Source organism: Ischnura elegans, chromosome 7 (genome assembly GCF_921293095.1).
Source record: "Ischnura elegans chromosome 7, ioIscEleg1.1, whole genome shotgun sequence".
Classification (NCBI taxonomy): Eukaryota; Metazoa; Arthropoda; class Insecta; order Odonata; family Coenagrionidae; genus Ischnura; species Ischnura elegans.
In genome coordinates, this window is record NC_060252.1 from 5,907,248 (window position 1) to 5,926,435 (window position 19,188).

The window sequence follows — 19,188 nt, forward strand, 5'->3', positions numbered from 1 at the left end:
AGTAGATATCACTGCGAATCTGCAGTCTTTTGCTGCTGTTCAATCTCCGAAAGCCTTCTCCTGACATGCGGCAAAAAGGTTAAAATGCGTTTCGTGGGCCCATGAAGCAGGAACTTCAATAATGGGCGTGGTACACCCTCCAAAGGGTCGCTAATCCGGGACCTTATCCTCGACGAGCTCATCCACGCAGGACCGTCTCATCAATCCTACCAGCCTTTGGGGGGCCTCCCTCCCGAAAAGTGACCGCTCGGATTGTAATTTGAAAATCAATCCGATCATCAAAAAATGATTGTTTGCATCGCACTCCTGCCATTCAAGCAATCAAGTACGTCTTTGAACCCTCTATCTGCGATTAAAAATAATGATTTTGTTAACTTTGCTAAAAATGTGGCTGCGGACCACGGGAAAATGGCCATTTTAGCAAAGTTAATAAAATCGTTGCAGAAACAGGGTTCAAAGACGTATGTACTTGATTGCTTGATTGGCAGGAGTGCGATGCAAACAATCATTTTTTGATGATCGGATTGATTTTCAAATTGAAGTCCGAGCGGTCACTTTTTGGGAGGGTCGATGAGACGGTCCTGCGTGGGTGAGCTCGTCGAGGAAAGGGTCCCTTAGGGATTAGGGGCCCTTCGAAGTGCTTTTGCATGGCAGGGGGGAAGAAAAAGAAATACAAACACAGCAGTCTGCCGTGCGAACGTACGTTCACAGCAGTGAAAGGGTTAAAGACGGAATTTGCTATGTGGGAGGGGAAAGAGACAGGGTGATGCACAGAATGCTCCATAAAAACCCTCCCACACTGGTAGAATACGTATAAAAAAGTGATGTTGTGATATGAACACTGTTGGACATTGCCGCAATGTTGTTTGGTAGGTCCTCTGTATATTTGACGGATATCCACACAATGCTATTGGGATTAACATGGATATTACACGTATATCATACGTTAATGTTGTAGGGGCATTGATTGTTGCTTCAGTTGCATACCTTAGTGGGCCCAGGCTTTTGGAGAGGATTGGGACTCTGGGATTGAACAACTTCCACTCAGCATCCAAAGGCTACATAACCAGTGGAATTCCAACAACAAATTGACCCAAGTTCTAAGATCATAAACGTAACTGACACAAAAATTACTCTCAATTTTATATAATGACCAGATCTTTTTGCATAATGGGAAGATAGATGGTCATTGTTTGGTTGGAACAGGAAGAAAGTTGTGAATCCCAACATTGTGGGAGCAAAGCTTGCCCAATACATCATCATCACCTTCAACAATTCATGGACCACTTGTCAAACTAGAAGCACCTGTGATTTGGAATAAATTACTCAGGGGAATGAATGATGTCTGGAATCAAGAAACCATGAAATTCCACATGTGGCAAAATGCCATTCAATGTCATTAACAGCACACATACATTTATTTGCATCGCAATGAAGCACGTCTGTCACGGAAAACGCCACATTGGCAACATGTTCATGAGTCAGCACACTGTTTGACCTTGGTAGCACACAAAATGTACACTTCTCCATGAATTCACCTGTATCACCCAGGAGTCAAAGCGCACAGCCACAAGGAGCAGCACCAGCCAGCCAGCACCATTCCACACATACACACACTCACGCACACACGCTCGAAACACACGCTCACGCAACTCAGTCACTCTTGTCCACCCTGTGACGCATAAGTGCACTCTCTCTTTCCACCAGGTGGCAGCACCGGCAGTGGTGCATAATCTGTGCATACACAAGTCCAGCTTGCGCATGCCTAGCAGCCCACGCCATCCAGTGGCGGGCTCCGGTACTTGGCACGGATGTGCAGGTAGGACGAGGAGCACGCATCGTCCGCAGTGCCAGAGTCCTCGCCCTTCCTGGAGACAACGCGCACAGCGCATGGGTCGTGGCGCACCAGAAAGTGTTCGAGGGTGTCCCACCCTCCACCCACACGCACCATCATGTGGCGCCCTTTGAGCAACTGTGGATAAAAAAGAGAAACTCATCAAGATCACATTCATTGGAGGCTATACGACCCAAACCACATATTTGTCATAACATCAGACCATTTGGATCGAGTATCATGTATGTGTGTACATAAATTGTAACATCCATGATACACAAACCTGAGCCATAGGCAAATTAATTCTTCGCAAGCAATGTTTTCCTAGGCCAACGATATAAGTAGCTGAGATTGGCTAGCTTAACCTTTTCATGCCTACAAGGATACAAGTTCACATTGGCAAAACATCACCCGTCTGAACAATCCATTTTTTAAAGATCTCTATTAACATAGAAATCAAAGATAAAAGTAGGTACATACTTAATCCTAACATCTACAGAGTTAAAATTATTAACAGGTGATGGTTGTTTGGGCCCTATGGTATAGTTTCAGGGAAAACATGCAGCCCATGGAATTGCAATAATTGCCTCAGATCAATGCGATGAAAATATTGAATGGATAGGTGACTGAAGTAATTAAATTATTACAATTCGCACATTCCACACTTCTTTATCATAAAATCCACCTGCAGTTTAAATAACAAAGTGTCATAGACATGATCTGAATTATTATGCTATTCCTTGGACTCTATTTGTTACCTCAGAGCCTTGGCTTGAGCTATTCCAAGCCTCAAGGGAGTGATTTACTGATGCTCATCCTCAGTCCATAACTGCAATGAATTCTCCTAAATCACAACATGACAAACTGGAAATACATAACAACACATTCCCAGCCTTTGAGCTTAAATAAAGTGGTGGTCCTGTTAATAATGAATTGCAAAAAGCATCACCTCCACACAATTATATGGATGTTGAGTGTACGAAGGTCAGAGATTTGAACACAAAAATGGAGTAAAAGGTACCAATCAGCAATGTAATAAATTGTGTGAAAGTCAAAGTGTTCAAAAGTCTAAACTGTCTGCATTCATCTGTGCGGATAACATTGAGAAAGCACACATTGCTGTGTGTGTGCGCTCACCCTGATGAAGACATTTCGGCCAGCGATGCTGTACTTGCCCTCTCCCAGTTTCTTCACCTTGAGTCGGCTGCACTTGCCCGCTGGGCACTGGCAACGCCGCTCCGACATTCTCGCCACCTGTTGCACCTGCAGCAAGATCTGTTGACGGAGAAACCTTCTCATCAGCATCCCGTGTGAAGAAATAAGTCAACAACCTTTTTCTATTTAAATTACATCCGTGGGTACCAGTTGCATAACTATGGGGGGGGGGGAATAATCCCCCCCCAAAGGCTCAAAGAAAAAAAAATATTATAAAACTATTGCCTAGTTTTGATATATAATTATTGCATCTACTCAAAGTTAAATTTTAAGTACCAAAATGAAGTACAATGCATATCCAGGAATGTCATTTTTTTTTTTTTTTCTCAGACCCTGATTGCTTGGGGGGGGGGGGGGAGGGAAGGAGTCACCCTGTAGCCCCCCCCCCCCCCCCCCCAAAGCATATTTCTAGTTATGCCACTGGTGGGTACATATGCATTATCTAAAAGAAACACATCAAGCGAGTGCATACATATAAAGACAATATGTATTATCAAATTAAATCCTTACTTGAAAACCAATAAACCTAGCATGTGAACACTCCATAATGAAACCTAATTTCCCCAAGTGGGAGGCCTCCCTGACACATTGTCCATGCAAAATATACCATACTGATATGCATGCATAATTAATTAATGTGAAGTAATTATAGAGAATATTAATTTCTTATATCATAATTTTCCATGCTATATTCTTGGTTACATTTATTAACTAAATTTTAACAAGAGAAATCAATTTAAATAGGTATTTTTCGCAGAATATACAAGAGGATTGTTGGAAGAAGCTTTCCCCTTGGTCATACATATTTATATCAGTCAACACAAATTAAATACACTTGTTGATGTTGTTGGTTATTACATTTGTAACCATGAGGAGATGCATTAAGGCCGTTTTACACGGGGCACGAACTTGCACAATCTGACGTGTGTACAAAGACGTAGTCAAAATTGCGTCATGTAAAGCGGTGAAATGCCACAACACATGCGAGAATGTGTGGACGTGAGACAGCAAAATAGCCCCTGTTCTAATTTCATTCATGCATTCGTGCAAATACACGCCATTTTATAAATTAATGCAGTTCTAACCTGCACAATTCTGTGCCCCGTGTAAAGCGGTCTTTAGACCGTAACTAAAACATAACTCTCAGGTGACACTTTAGAATATACTGAATTTTTTAGAAATTTATAACCACTCCATTTTTGTTCCAGATAAGCAGTTGATACAAACAGCATTTATTACACAGATGTACAACCAGTGACATAACTGTGGGGGGGATGAGGGGATAGCTCCCCCCAAAAGCCTCCCCAAATAAAAAATCATTTAGTCTAGTCTTGACATTTGTTACTGCATTTGCTTAAAGTCAGGGTTACAAAAAATATTGGGGGACCCAAACCGGGGATCTTGCCCCGGAAAATTTTATAAGTAGTGAGTTTTTAGTTTTTTAAGCATTTTAGAGAAGTCATATGATCAACATTAGAACCCTGATAACTCCAATCTCAATATATGGACACTCCGGGGAAAATCGAAATGCCTGACACATTTTTTCCTCGCACCCATAACAAATTTTTGAGGGGGCTCGGGCCCCCTCAGGCCCCATGGAGTTGGCGCCACTGCTTAAAGTTAAAGATCATTCATTAATATCATGCAGCCAGACGAGTCACAGAATACTCACTGGTGACTAAAGAAACTTTTTGAGGTGATCTGGACCTCCTGTTGCCTGGGGTTGGGGGTGCGGTTTCCCCCCAAAGAATATTCCTAGTTATGTCACTGTGTACATCTATGAAGTTGTTGATGAAGCAATGCATTTTCTGTAAATGAAATCATAGTATCGAAGTTCTGCAGTGCCAAATACGTGCTTTCCTCTAACACATTCAAAAATGAATTATTTATCCAATCAGCTAGAGATAAAGAATTGTAAATTTGTGATGTAAAATTTAAATGTTGCTAAAACCATTACATTATTGTGCAAGAAGTCCAATTATTTTTGCATCCTTTGAGATGTGACTCACCCTTCGGTCTAGTTCGGTGATCTCCTGTTTGGGGGCGCACAGGTCCAGCCCCCGGGCTCCCACTGCCACCCCCGCCACAGACGAGGCCTCGCTGCCTCCGACCGACGAAGACCAGTCCTCCTCCGCCCCCGCCGCAATGGCCGAACCGCCGCCGCCCCCTCGCCCCCCGCCCTCGCTCTTGGCACGACGCAGGCGCCCGCTGCTGGATTGGCGGTGGCCGGAGGTGGCGCCACCCTCGGAGGACGCCCCGGGCGTCGTGGCGAGGCTGCGACGGTCGGCGGAGCGGGGCCTGCCCGGGGCGCGGGGCCCTGGGCTGCTGCTCGCGCTCCCGCCCCACCTGGTTCGACCCCCGCCGCCCGAGGAAGACGCCGCCGACAGTGCAGACGACGAACTGCAACGGAGGGAAGGCACGCGGTCACGTGGCACGCTTGCGTCACTCTGCCAACATGGCGACCGGCGCAATAGACCAAGTGACGAGCTCCGCGGTGAAATTGAATGGAAGCCGTCAACAATATGCCAAGAGAACATCAGGGAGATAGTGCCAGGGGTTTTAATCAGGATTCCCTGAGGGAAGTAACGGGATAAAATCATCTAAATGCGTCACAGCGTAGACCCAACATGGCGGCCAACGTAAAGACCGACGCGCGCGTCATATGACGTATACCACCTTGCACACACAGTGGGAATATTAAAAGGCAACCGACAATAAGCGACTAAAAGGATCACAGTGACGCAATGTACCAAATGATATTGACGGCGCTTCAAGGAGATGGTAGATAACCACCGCGAAATAAATATTTGCGAGGAGCAAAGATGGCGGACGGCACGAACGACCACGTGTCACGTTCCTGAGGGGAATTTAATGGAATCCGGCAAGAATAGTAGAAGAGAGCGACATTAAGATACTCCCAGAGATGATATTTTGGTTGCCTAGGGAGGCATGAGGATTACCCCCGTAAAATACGTCACAGCGCGAGCCTACCCGGCCGCCTGCCTGGAAGACCGAAGTAAAACACGTGATACACTTGGAAGAGTAATTGAACGGAAGCCGGTAACAAGGGACTCAATGAACAACCGAGAATCGAGGACTACAAGATGCACTGAAGTCTAAAAGCACTGCTTATTGGTAAAATTTAATTGTTCAAAACCAAGTTTTTGGGTTGAAGCGATAAAAAATTAATCATAAATGCCTAAGGGAGAGAGAGCTTCAGACCTGCTGTGTCGCATCTTGTTGGCAGGCCTGGGTGCGGGCGGCACGACGGCGATGCTGTGTCTCCAGTTGTTGTTGGTGTTGGCCTCGCGCTCCTCCTGCTGAGCTATCTCCCGCTCCAACTGGACGAGGCCCGGCGGCTCGAGGTCGAAGCGGGCCGCCAGTCTGGACACCTCCAGCAGACACAGCACCACGTTTCGGGGCTGACTGTGGAGCACTGCAACGCAATACCAGACCATGCAATGTAACACACATAATGCGCACACGACACGAAGATGCAACCCGACACCTTCTAAATGAGGGCTTCGCGAAAACAGAAAAATGTCTTCACTCCAGCAGTAGACGCAAGTATTCGCTAAGTGGGCAAGTATGCGCCAGGGGAAATGCTGGCAAGAGTGTGAATGAACTTACAGTTAAGCCAACAAAATTCGAGGCAGTCTGTTGTAGACGACTGGCCTAACCTAGACTCTACAACCAAAAGCCTATTGATGCATTAATGTGGTAGGAATCACTGAGCATATGGAATTCTCACTCAAAACGATGAAATAATGATGACCTCTACCCGACTTAAGTCACGAAACTACGAATCATCACGTCTTGAGAAGGACCTCGAGCATTGAGCGTCAATGAAATGCATCTCAAATAATGTAACTCTGATGCACAAAGGTTAAGAAAACACTTAGCTGTTTCACAAAATAAAATATATTGCGACCGGTTTCGATACAGCGTATCATCATCTGAGCATGATGATACGCTGTATCGAAACCGGTCGCAATATATTTTATTTTGTGAAACAGCTAAGTGTTTTCTTAACCTTTGTGCATCATGAAGGAGTTTCACCATGTTACGCCAACCACCATCGCATTTAATGTAACTCTGATCAATTTATTTCTCGGCTCCTATGATTTGGATCAAACAGTGGTTTGTGCTACCAAACATTGTGGCGTTAAACTACAACTGTAAACTACAAAGCACCATCTTCGCATTCGAACTGGAACTGCTAGTGCTACGGGCACACTATTCTGTAATTGATGACTATTGTCTTTTACAGACAAAAGGAAGGGAAGAACGGCCAAGGGAAGCCTAGGGAGAGATATATGGAGCAGGTAATTGAGGATGTAAAACTGAAGAATTAAGATAGCGAGAAAATATCAACCGAGATTTGAGAGTAGAGGACCAGGCCAATCTTCGGAGTGCTAAATCATGAATTCACGGTTCACTACCGCGGAGAAAAGCGTCGCTACCTGAGGCCAGAATCAGGCTCTTCCTTGGAAGAATCAGCTTTTCGTATTTAAGATAAATGTTGACCAGTGTACACTATATACTATGAAATTTCAATACAATAGCATTACGTTTGAACAAGCAATAAGTCACGAAATACCGCTGAAAAAGAGGTGATGCGTCGAGCGATCCCCAACCAAATAAAAGGAAAGAAAATTTTAGCGCCGTGTCAAAGTTACGCTCAGGAAAAAATCGTAATGAATACCATTTACGTCTAAAGAGCTAAAAAATTTCTTCTGTTTTCAGGAATGTTTTCAGTTCATAATCAGCTTCACCTGTTCGTAAGTATTCCTGGAAGAAATTTTGCCTACGACACTTATCCATTTCCCAGTTTAAAAATTCTTACGTAGTATTCATTAGTTAATAAAATGAATAAAATAATTCATTAACAACCATTATTAGTGTATTACTGTGTACTCTCTGCCATTTCTTTATCTTTTACATTAATACACGTGTTCTGATTGATTCAATCGCTCATCAGTCCAAAATACTCAACCAACGGCGACAAACGTAAGCCAACTCGTACCCCTCCTCCCCCATTGGGTGTACTTGCAAAACTTGAACGTACCATAATTAATTTTATGCTGGAATGTACATATCCCTGAACGTATGCAACACGCGTTGATAAGGTGTTGATCAGAGAGCAGTGATTCAGGGGCACCATACCACCAAATCGAGCCAACAGCAACCTAAGTGGGCCATTTCACTAAAATTACCACGCTAAACCATTACTATTTCATGTGTTCGTATTTTTATGGAGAAAATTTCCTTTTGAGAAAGGATATGCTCCCGTATTTTAGTGTAAACTGCATTGTAACCGTTTACTATTTACGCACGTTCAAACTCGGTAAATGTTTATTTTCGGTACGGACAATTTCCACCACAGTTCCCACGGCAAAATATGCTCGACATGACAGCTTGAAAAGGGACCAAGCGAACCCTAGGGCCAATAGAAAAATAAAGGCACACACTTTCCACACTTATTTTAATGATCGGCCATCGGTTTCGACGTATTCTACGTCATTCTCAAGCGCAACTGCCGTTTAACTTTAGTTTAACATGTTGAAAGTATTCAAATAAGTGTGGAAAGTACAAAACGCCTTTATTTTACCATTCATAACGTCCACAAAGTTAATTCACCCACTATCAACGTCACTAGGGCCGATAGCTGAGCCCATTCACCACATCATCCCCTGGCGACGTTGTCACACACGGCGGCCGCATTACTTTCCCTCTTAAGTTGCTTAACCCATTTACGGCCAACGTTGCGAAAACGCAACATTATTGAGAAATGCAAAAAAAAATGTTTCAATCGAATTTTATTAATTTAGAATTCGCTTTTTTCGATTAAAATTTATTTAAACTGATTTTTAGTGAGATTATAATGACATTTAAAAAATATTTCGATATTTATAAAAATACTCAAAATGCGTCAATTTTCTAGTCTCTGGTTAAGCAAGATAAATAATATTTCCTAAGAGTAACTATTACCTTTATTAAGTTTTTTATTCGTCCATGTGGACGTAGAAATTTCAATTAATAGATATTACAGCTTATATTTCGTCAGGTAGTCAACATTAAGCGAAAATCAGATCCGGAAAATAATGTTGCGTTTTCGCAACGTTGGCCGAATCCGGTATCTATAGGCAGTTATGCAACCCGCATTACCACATATTTCCGTCTCATAGGAATATGCCGTTTTTACTGTCGGATATAATCCTACGCCTTTTTATGACTCGTATTTGACAGATATCGTCATATTTGATAATTAAAATTCTTAGATATTATGTTTCCAATGAGATGCTGCATTATTTAACCTAAATCCAATATAAAATAGAGATGCATTACGGCTTGAAAGAAATTAGTCAAAGTGAATATTTTTACAGAAGATAACGTATTTTCCAGTTTTTAATTGATATTTTTATCACAGCAGATTGAATTACAACTAATAATGACTATTTATGAATTACATGAAAGCATTTCGGTGCAATGGAACACAAAACTTTGTACATTCAATCCGATCCATTCAATCAGTCCTTCCTTACTTCACGATTCAGCGATATCACCGACTTCCACAACAGGATATTGGGTGAATGCAGACGATAAGGCGTAGATTTGGTTCGGAAATGATTGAACCAAAACATATAAATAAATATATAGATAAATAGAACATATAAAACATATAGATAAATAAAAAATAATCTCCACTTTTCAGATAATTCCTGTCTGGACAAAAATGACAGATTTGTAAATTATGACCTCAATTTGACGACTTGAAATAAAAATTATTACAATACGGAATATTTACGCATAAATTTTGAAATAATGAGCAAGTGGTACCTTACTTTGGTCACTGCAGTGCATAAATGTTCTTTTAAAACAAGCTTTTCAGATTTTGCTTTTAACTTTGATGCTTATGTTATTCGGACGGTTTTAGGGTTCAACCAGGTGATAGAAAATTACTTCCATCGAAATTTAGGCTTGGAATCAAGTGTTATTCTGGAATTTCTCAAGGTTATCCCTGATCCCTCGAATCATCGTATGTTTTTCGATAACTTCTTTTCATCTTGAAGACTATTTATTGTTTTGAAAGAAAAAGGAATATTTGTCACTGGAGCCATCCGTGTAAATATAACGGAGGAGTGCCTAATAGAATATAATAAAACCATCGACATGAAACCGAGAGGAACATGAAAACAAACATTTGATAAAGCCGAAGGTCTTATTATTGTTCGATGGAATGATAACTAGATTGTCCCTGTAGACAGAAATACAAGTTTTTCGCTTCTATTGGGCATAGGGAAAAGTTTCAGCAGGAAAAAGAAAATACTATTTCACATACTTTTCTATTTTAATAAAATAAAATACTATTCGTGTTATTGGGGAGTATGATAAATACATGGGAGGTGTGGGCCTACTTGATAATGCAAATGCAAATTACCGCATTAGAATTTAGGGGAAAAAAGGTCCTAGCTTATCAACAGTGTTTGCACTAACGCCAGGAGATTGTACAGGTTATGCAACGGAAGTAAATTTCACTGGTAGACTTCAAATCGTATCTAGCAGGGACGCATCTAAAAAGTGAAGTGAATCAGTCAGTAGATGACGTACTCCTATACAATTCGCGTCCATAAACATCGAAAAAGTTAGGCCATGTAATTCATCGCGGACTCGTGAAGCATGAAAGGACGAATTTGGCAAAAAAATCCAGTAGTTGCCGAAACAGTGTAAAAGCCAAACTATGTATGAATGTTCGAAATTTTATGTTCCATTGCACCCAAAATGCTTGAGTATTTCATAATTAGCCATTAATTGTTGTAATTTAATCTGCAATGATAAAATTAAAGTCAATGAAAAAATGTGAAATGCATGCTCTTCAGAGAAAATTTTCGCTTTGACTATTTCTTTCAAACCGTAAAGCATGTCTATTTTATAGTGGATTTAGTTCAAATGACAAAAACATCTCCCTGGAAAGATAATATCTAAGGATTTTATTTATCCAATATGACAATATTTGTCATGCACGTGGCATAAAAAGGTATAGGATTATATCCGACAGTAATAACAGCATATTCCTATGAGACGGCAATGTAATGTATTGCGGGTTGCATAACTGCCTATAGATACCGGATTCGGCCAACGTTGCGAAAACGCAACATTTTTTTTTTACCATAAGCAAATTTTTTTGAAGGCCCATATTTTCAATATACCTTATTTAGCATGTTATTAGGTAAATTGAAGAGAAAAAATTATATATTTTCAAGTATTTCTTTACTCGGCCGGTAATGGGTTAATGAGTTACGGTGTGTGCGCGCACGTGTTCTTAGACAAGATATCTGGGTGACATGCGATGCCTCCACACCCTTCCTGCACAGTGCTAGCAGTCATCGGACTTCATTCGCCATAGAGTGGCTCTGTTGTTCACACTCTTGTGAGCAATTCCTTCCTCCAATGAGCAATTCTCTCGGAACGAGTTAATCGGCCGAAACTCTTTTGACGTCACCAACTCATTAGCGGTGGGCGGAAACTATAGATTATTTTTCATTTTAAAATTATGAGAGGAAGGCTTAAAGAAGAAGATTTTTTTCGTCGTGATTTATCTTACCTTTTGATCTAAGTTTGAGTCAGATATTCTGTTGATGAATTGCAATTTCGGGACTGAGTGAACGAATACATCATCCTTCACATTTGCCATCCTTTCAGATCATATCTTAGGGGATAAATCCATCAGTTACAGAGTACGAGAAAAAAACTTCCATACACAAGTTAAATGTTCAGTTTGCATCAATTAGTTGACAGTAGTACCCCTAATACAACGAATTCAGTGACTCGCAATACAAATTCGCATCATTCTCTATTTCTGTTTTTAATGACGCGACGAAAGAGTTTTTTCTGTAGCAGTTGTTAATTGGAAATTTAAAAAAAGGTATATCGATGCACAAATAATTTCAGCTAGGGAAAAAATTGCGATAAAAAATGCTTAGGAATAAAATTCTTTTTGCGAGTGGTATAGGAGGTGCATGTTTTGCTTTCCAACCGATGTTGTGATGAACGAGGTTTCCCGTTCGTGGCAGATGTATGGCAGGGAGTGCTCACCGAGGTCATCGCTCTCGAACAAGAGATTCTCGTGGACGCCCAGCTTCCGGCAGAACTTGATGAAGTTCTCCATGTTGTCCCGACAGAAGAAACTGCGCCGAGCCGCGTGTTCCCAGAAGCGAGGCCGAATGGTCGGAGCAGGCTGCAAAATAAAACAAAGAAGAAGCGATTCGAACGAGCACTTACTTAATCACTTACTTCTCTACCCAGCACTAGAGAGAAAATTCCCTTTTGGGCCGCACTGGATAATGCTTTTTATACTGGGGGAATTTTTTACTACGAAATAAACATCCTAATTCGCTGGTAAATGGAAAAATAACGAAAAATTACTTTAAACACCTAATGACATTATTATTCCAAAATTGCTGAGAGCGGACAGATATCATTACACAACTTTCATACGGATTAGATCGGTCTCCGCCAAATTGGCGTAATAGTAAATAAAGTTCTAAGCGGTGGGAATTCATCAAAAGCTGCTGCAGTCGAACGGAGGGCATTGCACAACTTTTCTACGGATTAGATCGGTAGCCGCTAGATACTTGGAGGTCACGAGCTAGGCTCATTCTACATGAGCAATTAAGAGAATATTTCTCTCACGGTAACATGGAAAACATCACAATAAAACCAAACTGTGTCACCAGGAACGACATAAAAGTTTAACGTTTTGCCCTCGAACAAAATACGACTCTAATCAATCCACTGCCTGGTCGAACTAAGGAAATTAAATCTCTGAAATTTAAAAGTGTATCTCCTAAAGCCAATTACAGTAGGAACACATGCATTCGAAAACGATTCGGTTTTTCAGGTGGCTGCGCAAACATTAACGGGGAGGCACATGCATGCACGCTTATAAATGTTTTCTTTTCAGCTTTATAATAACCACGTGGTAGAGTCGTCGCAGCCCGCCTTTGTTGGGCACATCGCTAATGGCGGACCGTGCTGAAGCAAAGGCGTCGGGACGTGTGGAGTTTGTTTATCTTCAAATTTCCGATAGAAAGTTAACAGAAATAGACAATTCGTCAGCAAAAAAATCCATTAACTCCATGAACGACTATCACTTTTTTCCGCCTATCCTGTTGTTATCACTTTTCAAATGCTCGCAGTTTGTTTCTTACATGCTCCGGAAAACATCTCCACTCGCCTTGAGTGCCCGACGGTCTTCATACGTTCATTGAATCTAAAAAAACATGGAATCTGTCAATTTCCCCATATGACGATAGGGGGAAATTCCCCCGCCTACCAATGGCGGACACCGCCTTTCCCGTAATGGACGCGTATTCATTAATTTATATTAGTCTGACCGAAAACATCATCATTGCTTATTCATTTAAATAGTAGGGCAACAACAAATAACAATGGAATATCACAAAAACACTAGCCCTGAATAGGGGTAACCAACCCAGGCGGGCCTAAAAACCCGCGGACTTCAGTTTAGCAGACGAGGGCTGTACCCCAAGGTCGGCGTAGGCGTCGACTCGAAATAGTGTTAAGAGTGCAATCTAGAGATTTCAGACAACTAGCAACTTTTAATTGGTCAAATCTCTCACAACCCGACCCTAAATTTGTAGTATCCTCTTAAAGCTATACGGGTCAAACATGATAGGTGATCAGTCATTCTACTCTATTCATTCATTCGTCACTGGTGGTTCGCAGGTGATTAGATGACCTTTGGTTCAGACAGACGCTTACCCCAGGGAACCTTCCCGCCTCGACGGCCAGTTGCGCCTTCTCCTGGATGACCTGCGCCAGGCGACACACCACCATGCCGTTGTCCAGCGCATCCAAAAAGTTCTCCGCAGTTATGTAGTCAATTTCTGGGAAGCAAGAGGTTGGAACGATCTCTATAACAAATAACGAGTCTGATACCCTTATTATCAATGTCCATCACAATGATTGCATATACATTTAGCATTAAATTGGTGCATTGGATGAAATTTGAATTAACTCTCATTTGTCCGCTTGCACAACTTTGCTTTTGCAATTGATACGAAAGAATTTCCGAGGAAGCCATTAAAAATAAATGATATGTCAGTAAAAGATTTTTTTTGTGATTCAGAAGTTTAGTGCGATTTGCATCCAGAGTTTTTGGAATTCGGCAGGTTAATTTGAAGCAGAGAAGTTTTCATTTTTTGACTGGTATTTTTCATATATTTATTCAGGTGATGTGATTTTATCTGGCTGGGTGGGTATGATCGACGTCGTGGGCCACGCACCGAGCGTTTTGTTGAGCCACTCGGCGAGGTCTTCTTTGAGCGGGTACAGCTGCATCTCCTGCGAGGAAAGGATGCGCTCCTGGTAATACTCCACGTACTCCTCCTCGGTCTCCGGGGCCCCGGGCGGCAGCACCAGCCCCGTCGAGTACTCCTGCTGCTGAAGGAACAGCCGCTGCCCGGGGCTGGACACGCCCACCTCCTGCCCCGGGCCCGCCACCGCCGACCACGTGGCCGACGCGGGCCGCGGACGACCCGAGCGCCACGACGTCATCGCCCTGAAACACGCAAACACGTGCTCACTGAAGCAGGGAGATCCTCACGTCACACAACAATCAAAGCCAGTGGCGGATACAGAAAAAACTCAAGGGGGGGGGGGGGCGCAACATATCTTGAGTTGTCTTTATTTTTATCGTAATAAGAGATGATCAAGTCACAGGCAAAGTATAAGACAATTTTATTTAAAGTGATTATAAACATGTAAAAGACAATGCCATCTTATGATATAAAAAAGTTACAATTGTGGTTTTGCAATGTTCGGCAATACAGCCGGACCCGCAAGGGGGGGGGGGCGCGCGCCCCCCTGCACCCCCCATCTGTATCCGCCACTGATCAAAGCCGGACCATAAAAGAAAAATAACAATAATGGGGTGCTCTCATAAAATTAAAAAGGTAATTTTTTTACATGTAACCTAGGTAAGTAAGTTAAATTTATTAACGTACGCGAAATATGACTTCACAATTCCCAATATTATTATTTCTAGAGAGCTTCAAAGTTCGAAAAAATTACTAAATTCTTTCGCGCTACAAGAACGCCCTGTGACGTCAGAAGGCGAGTTAGCAGACTCGCTCCATGGCAATAACAAAACAATAACGACAATAACAAACATCTACGATGATAATGATTCATAACTTGAAGGGTGCGTGAAAAAAGTTGTGAAAATGAAAAGGAGACTTCGTTGATTTCCACAGATTTATGTCGTCCGTACGACATGTTTCGACCATAGAGGTCATTATCAAGTACGCTACAAGAACCCTACAAGTACTTGATAATGAACTCTATGGTCGAAACATGTCGTACGGACGAAATAAATCTGTGGAAATCAAAGAAGTCTCCTTTTCATTTTCGTGTATTAATTTCCACATAGTTGAGCCTAATACAATTGAACGAAAAAAGTTGTGAATAGTTTAATGGTTTTACGGTGCGTGTATTGCGCAATGGTTGACTCCGACTTCGAAAAGACGCATTCTGGGAACATTCTGAAGGTAGATTAACATAGTCATTTTCTAATACTGTGGAAATCGCCGTAGATAAGGGTGATGCGCTATTTGTCAAGACTGTGCTGCATCTTTCAGCATGCATACATTCTTTAAACCTGTCAATTCAGGATATCAAATATTCAGGATAAATATTTCACATAACTGATGATGAAATTAACATATAAAAAGTAAATTGTACAGAGAGATACATAGGTTTTTCTAAAACTGGGACAAATAGTCCACTCTCTACTGGCACCACGTAAACGTATTGTTTACTGGACTCTGACGTTACGATCAGCCAACATGAGATGGATCGTTTGGAGCGCAAGATTCAAAGACAATTTTCAAATTGGAATTTTACGAATAATGCGCAGGTTAGAGAAGAACTGCTTTCACTGTAATTTTCAGCAAGAAGGATATTTTTCTAATCGCATAATCATCCATTTTCAGTGGAATTCCCCATTAAATCAACCTTAAGGAGTGTGAGATTCCAGCACTTTCAGGATTAATAAAATTAAAGGCATCATTCGCTAGGACAACTCATTACATCTTTATCTTTTTTCATTGCTCTAACCTTGCAACGGTAAATCTATTTACAAAAAAGAATGTATGTTTGTCGGTCCGCTATGCATTTCCATACGGAAGCCCAGAACGCAACCAAAATTGGTACGTAGGGGCATCTCATGATCATAAAGCCCGTAGTGCTACTTCTGGTTGTGTCCGACGCGTCCTTTGCGTTTTTTTCTCACTACCGGTTGTTACGTCACGTCATACAACTTCTGTGGTTGGACATCCTGCCGTGTAGGCACACCTCTTGACACGCTCAAATGAAAAATAAAGCTCGAAAGGTTCTATACCTCACTATTAATCCTCTTTGTGCAAACCTAATTGCTGGGGTATACGACCTCTTTGGTCTACGCATCCATATGCACACGGAGTGGAGAAAAAGTTCCGGAAATGGCAACAACGCAGCTATAGTCTATTCACTTTATGTCTGCGGGTGAGATTTCGTGAGAGCCCGGACACTCTCGGATGGCTTCGCTGATAGGGGAGGGTTAGACCCAAGACAGAGAGGAGGAGCGAACATAACGTTGCCAAATGTACATAGCCACCCTACTTTGTCACTGAAAACATGTGAGTCATAGGTGGCCACAGGTTTTTTTAACCCGGCGCCGGGACAATAACCTACTCATTTGGAAGTCATTGGGGATAATCCTTTCACAGAAGCCCATGACATTGTCAGCTACCGCGCTGAATGAGGCACCGTTGGTGGAAGGCATACTTATTGTTAGTCACATACAAGGAGAACGCGTGAGGTTTGGCAACACTGCTCCACGAGCAGATTCACGATGTTCACTCGGCGGAGGTCTGAGAGCGACTCACTGAGGCCACGCTTACTGTTTGCTGATTGCCAAAGGCAAAGTCGCATGTCGATAAACTTTCCCTCCCCTCATCTCCACTTGCTTTGGCCACACCAGCTCGCCCGCAGAGATAAAAGGAACAGAGTATAAGTAGCCATGCACTCAACTCATTAGTAACTATTTGTGAGTAGCAACTAGAGCGAGTGCGGTGGTTTGCTGTTAGTCCATACATGAATGATAGATGGCGTCCACTGCGGCGTGACCATTTTTCATAAACGGCCCGGGGATGATCGCGTCTTTCCTCTTCCTTATTAGCAGATGTGACATATGGGTGTCTGCCGGTATTTGCCTTAGTTTGGTGCAAGATTTTACTCTTCCGTCGAATGAATTAGACTTCAATCTAACTGATAAAAAGTGACAATGAGTGTAAATATTTCAGGGAAGGGATACGTACATTCATTATAACAAATACTAAAATTTCCAGCGGGGGAAGCCGCGCAAACACCTGCACTACAACTTACAGTTAGTCCCTTAGTACAGTGACGGCAGGGCGAAATTTTTAAGCCGATTCCCGAAAGGAAAGGAAACTCACCCATTGCAGATGAGACTAAAACTTTAGTGAAAATGTCATAAATACTTGTATAAACCAAAAATCCATCAAATAGATGCATACGATAAAATAATAAGCTCAACTAATGCAAAGGAATAATATTATAAATGAATAAAAACCCACGAAACGAACGAAATCTTTTCGATATTCTTCCACTAGAAGAACGAAATTTGAAATATTTTGCAAATACCTCCGCAAAAGTAGGATGTGGAGTACAAAAGAAGGTATTTTCTATGCTTATATCTTATATGTGCACATTTTTGATGAATGATGGAGTCATAATTGGCTAAAATACGAAAGAAAAGAGGTTCAAGAGAGAGAGAAAAATCCCATACGAAAAGTAAATGCGATACTTTGTGGTAAATCACAAGTAATCTTCAAAATTCACTACTTTTTTAAATATTTATATTTTACGCTCACATTGAAATCTTAAATAACGCATGCAATGATTTGGGCTCGCCGTTATCTTCCCATTTGTTTATGTAAATAAAAGAAAAGACATCTTTTGCAATCCTCAATGTAGAGATTCACTTATGAGCCCAACTTAAAATCCATATTAAAATAATCAAAATTCTTCACGTAGTAAATGACATGAATTTTAGTTACTTCTAAGCTGTCCATTGATCGCCCCCCTTGAATACCACTTTACAAATTTATATTCGCCAGAAAAACAGCAATTCCTAATGGATCATTTCCTTCACATAAATTAATGAAATTTTGTGCATTCATTCATTGTTTTCCCAACTGCCTTCCATGGCATCCCACATGAACCTATTTCCAAGCAACTACAAGTAAGTTTTTATCTCGATATTGAAAAGCATAGGATGAGCACTAAATGCTACATTACCCACTTTGGATTCTCCGCCAATGTTTACCATTGAGCTGGTCAAATGTATGATTACAGAGAAACCAGGGAAAGATTAATTAAATTAAGATTTAAAAGCTTATGGAAAAAAGTTAATATAGATTTCCGAGCTCCACTCTAAACATAGTTTAATCTGTGCATAAAATACTTGTCAAATCTCATGACAAACACTTCGAACGTTTATTTTGATATTCGACATTCATATTTCAAGATCCCGGTAAATTCCACGTAACTTTAGGACTCCCAAATCCAGATTTCATTCCCATTCCATTGTTTGCAACGGGAAGCTAACAGAGGATGCTCTGAACAATGAGGCCACCGGGTAATTACAGCCCGTTGTGCCTGTCATTGTGCAAAAACAGGAAAAATAAAATATTGGTCTCTGTTCCTCGCTCTTGCCTTGGGCGCACAAATTTGAGGTTCTTTCTGTTGGATTGCCTCCAGTATTCAAGGACGGAATAAAAACATTCTTGCCAGAGAAATGGTCCACTTCTTATTCGACGCGCCTGGAAGGCATTCAACTACTACTTGCACTGACATTCCACGTTTATGTGGACCAATTTTTCTTTATCTCGAGAATTTTGGGGAATCGCTGGCACCCGTGCCATATAAAGTAAAGCCTGAATCATACAATATTGGGACGAGTATTAGTAACATTAAACAAGGACTTCTGCAAGGTCAAGTACCGGGCGATCCCGAATTAGCAGGCTGGAATGAAATCCTGCATCATTGCTGGC

General features: G+C 41.6%; 1 protein-coding gene across 4 annotated transcripts in view; it reads right to left on the reverse strand.

Annotated features, from left to right (window-relative positions):
- Positions 1-1,681: 1,681 nt before the first annotated feature.
- The window catches only part of LOC124161925 (growth arrest-specific protein 2-like), a 51,112-nt gene continuing 33,605 nt past the window's right edge, over positions 1,682-19,188 (reverse strand). For 3 of the 4 annotated variants that reach the window (XM_046538190.1, XM_046538187.1, XM_046538188.1), the window contains 7 exons: positions 14,359-14,633; positions 13,835-13,986; positions 12,146-12,287; positions 6,272-6,485; positions 5,059-5,449; positions 2,972-3,109; positions 1,682-1,972 (listed from right to left, as the gene is read on the reverse strand). In XM_046538190.1, coding sequence (XP_046394146.1) covers positions 1,766-1,972; positions 2,972-3,109; positions 5,059-5,449; positions 6,272-6,485; positions 12,146-12,287; positions 13,835-13,986; positions 14,359-14,629 — 1,515 coding nt within the window. In that variant the 5' untranslated portion in view covers positions 14,630-14,633 and the 3' untranslated portion in view covers positions 1,682-1,765. The remainder of the gene's footprint in view (positions 1,973-2,971; positions 3,110-5,058; positions 5,450-6,271; positions 6,486-12,145; positions 12,288-13,834; positions 13,987-14,358; positions 14,634-19,188) is intronic. The other variant, XM_046538191.1, reaches the window with a different exon arrangement.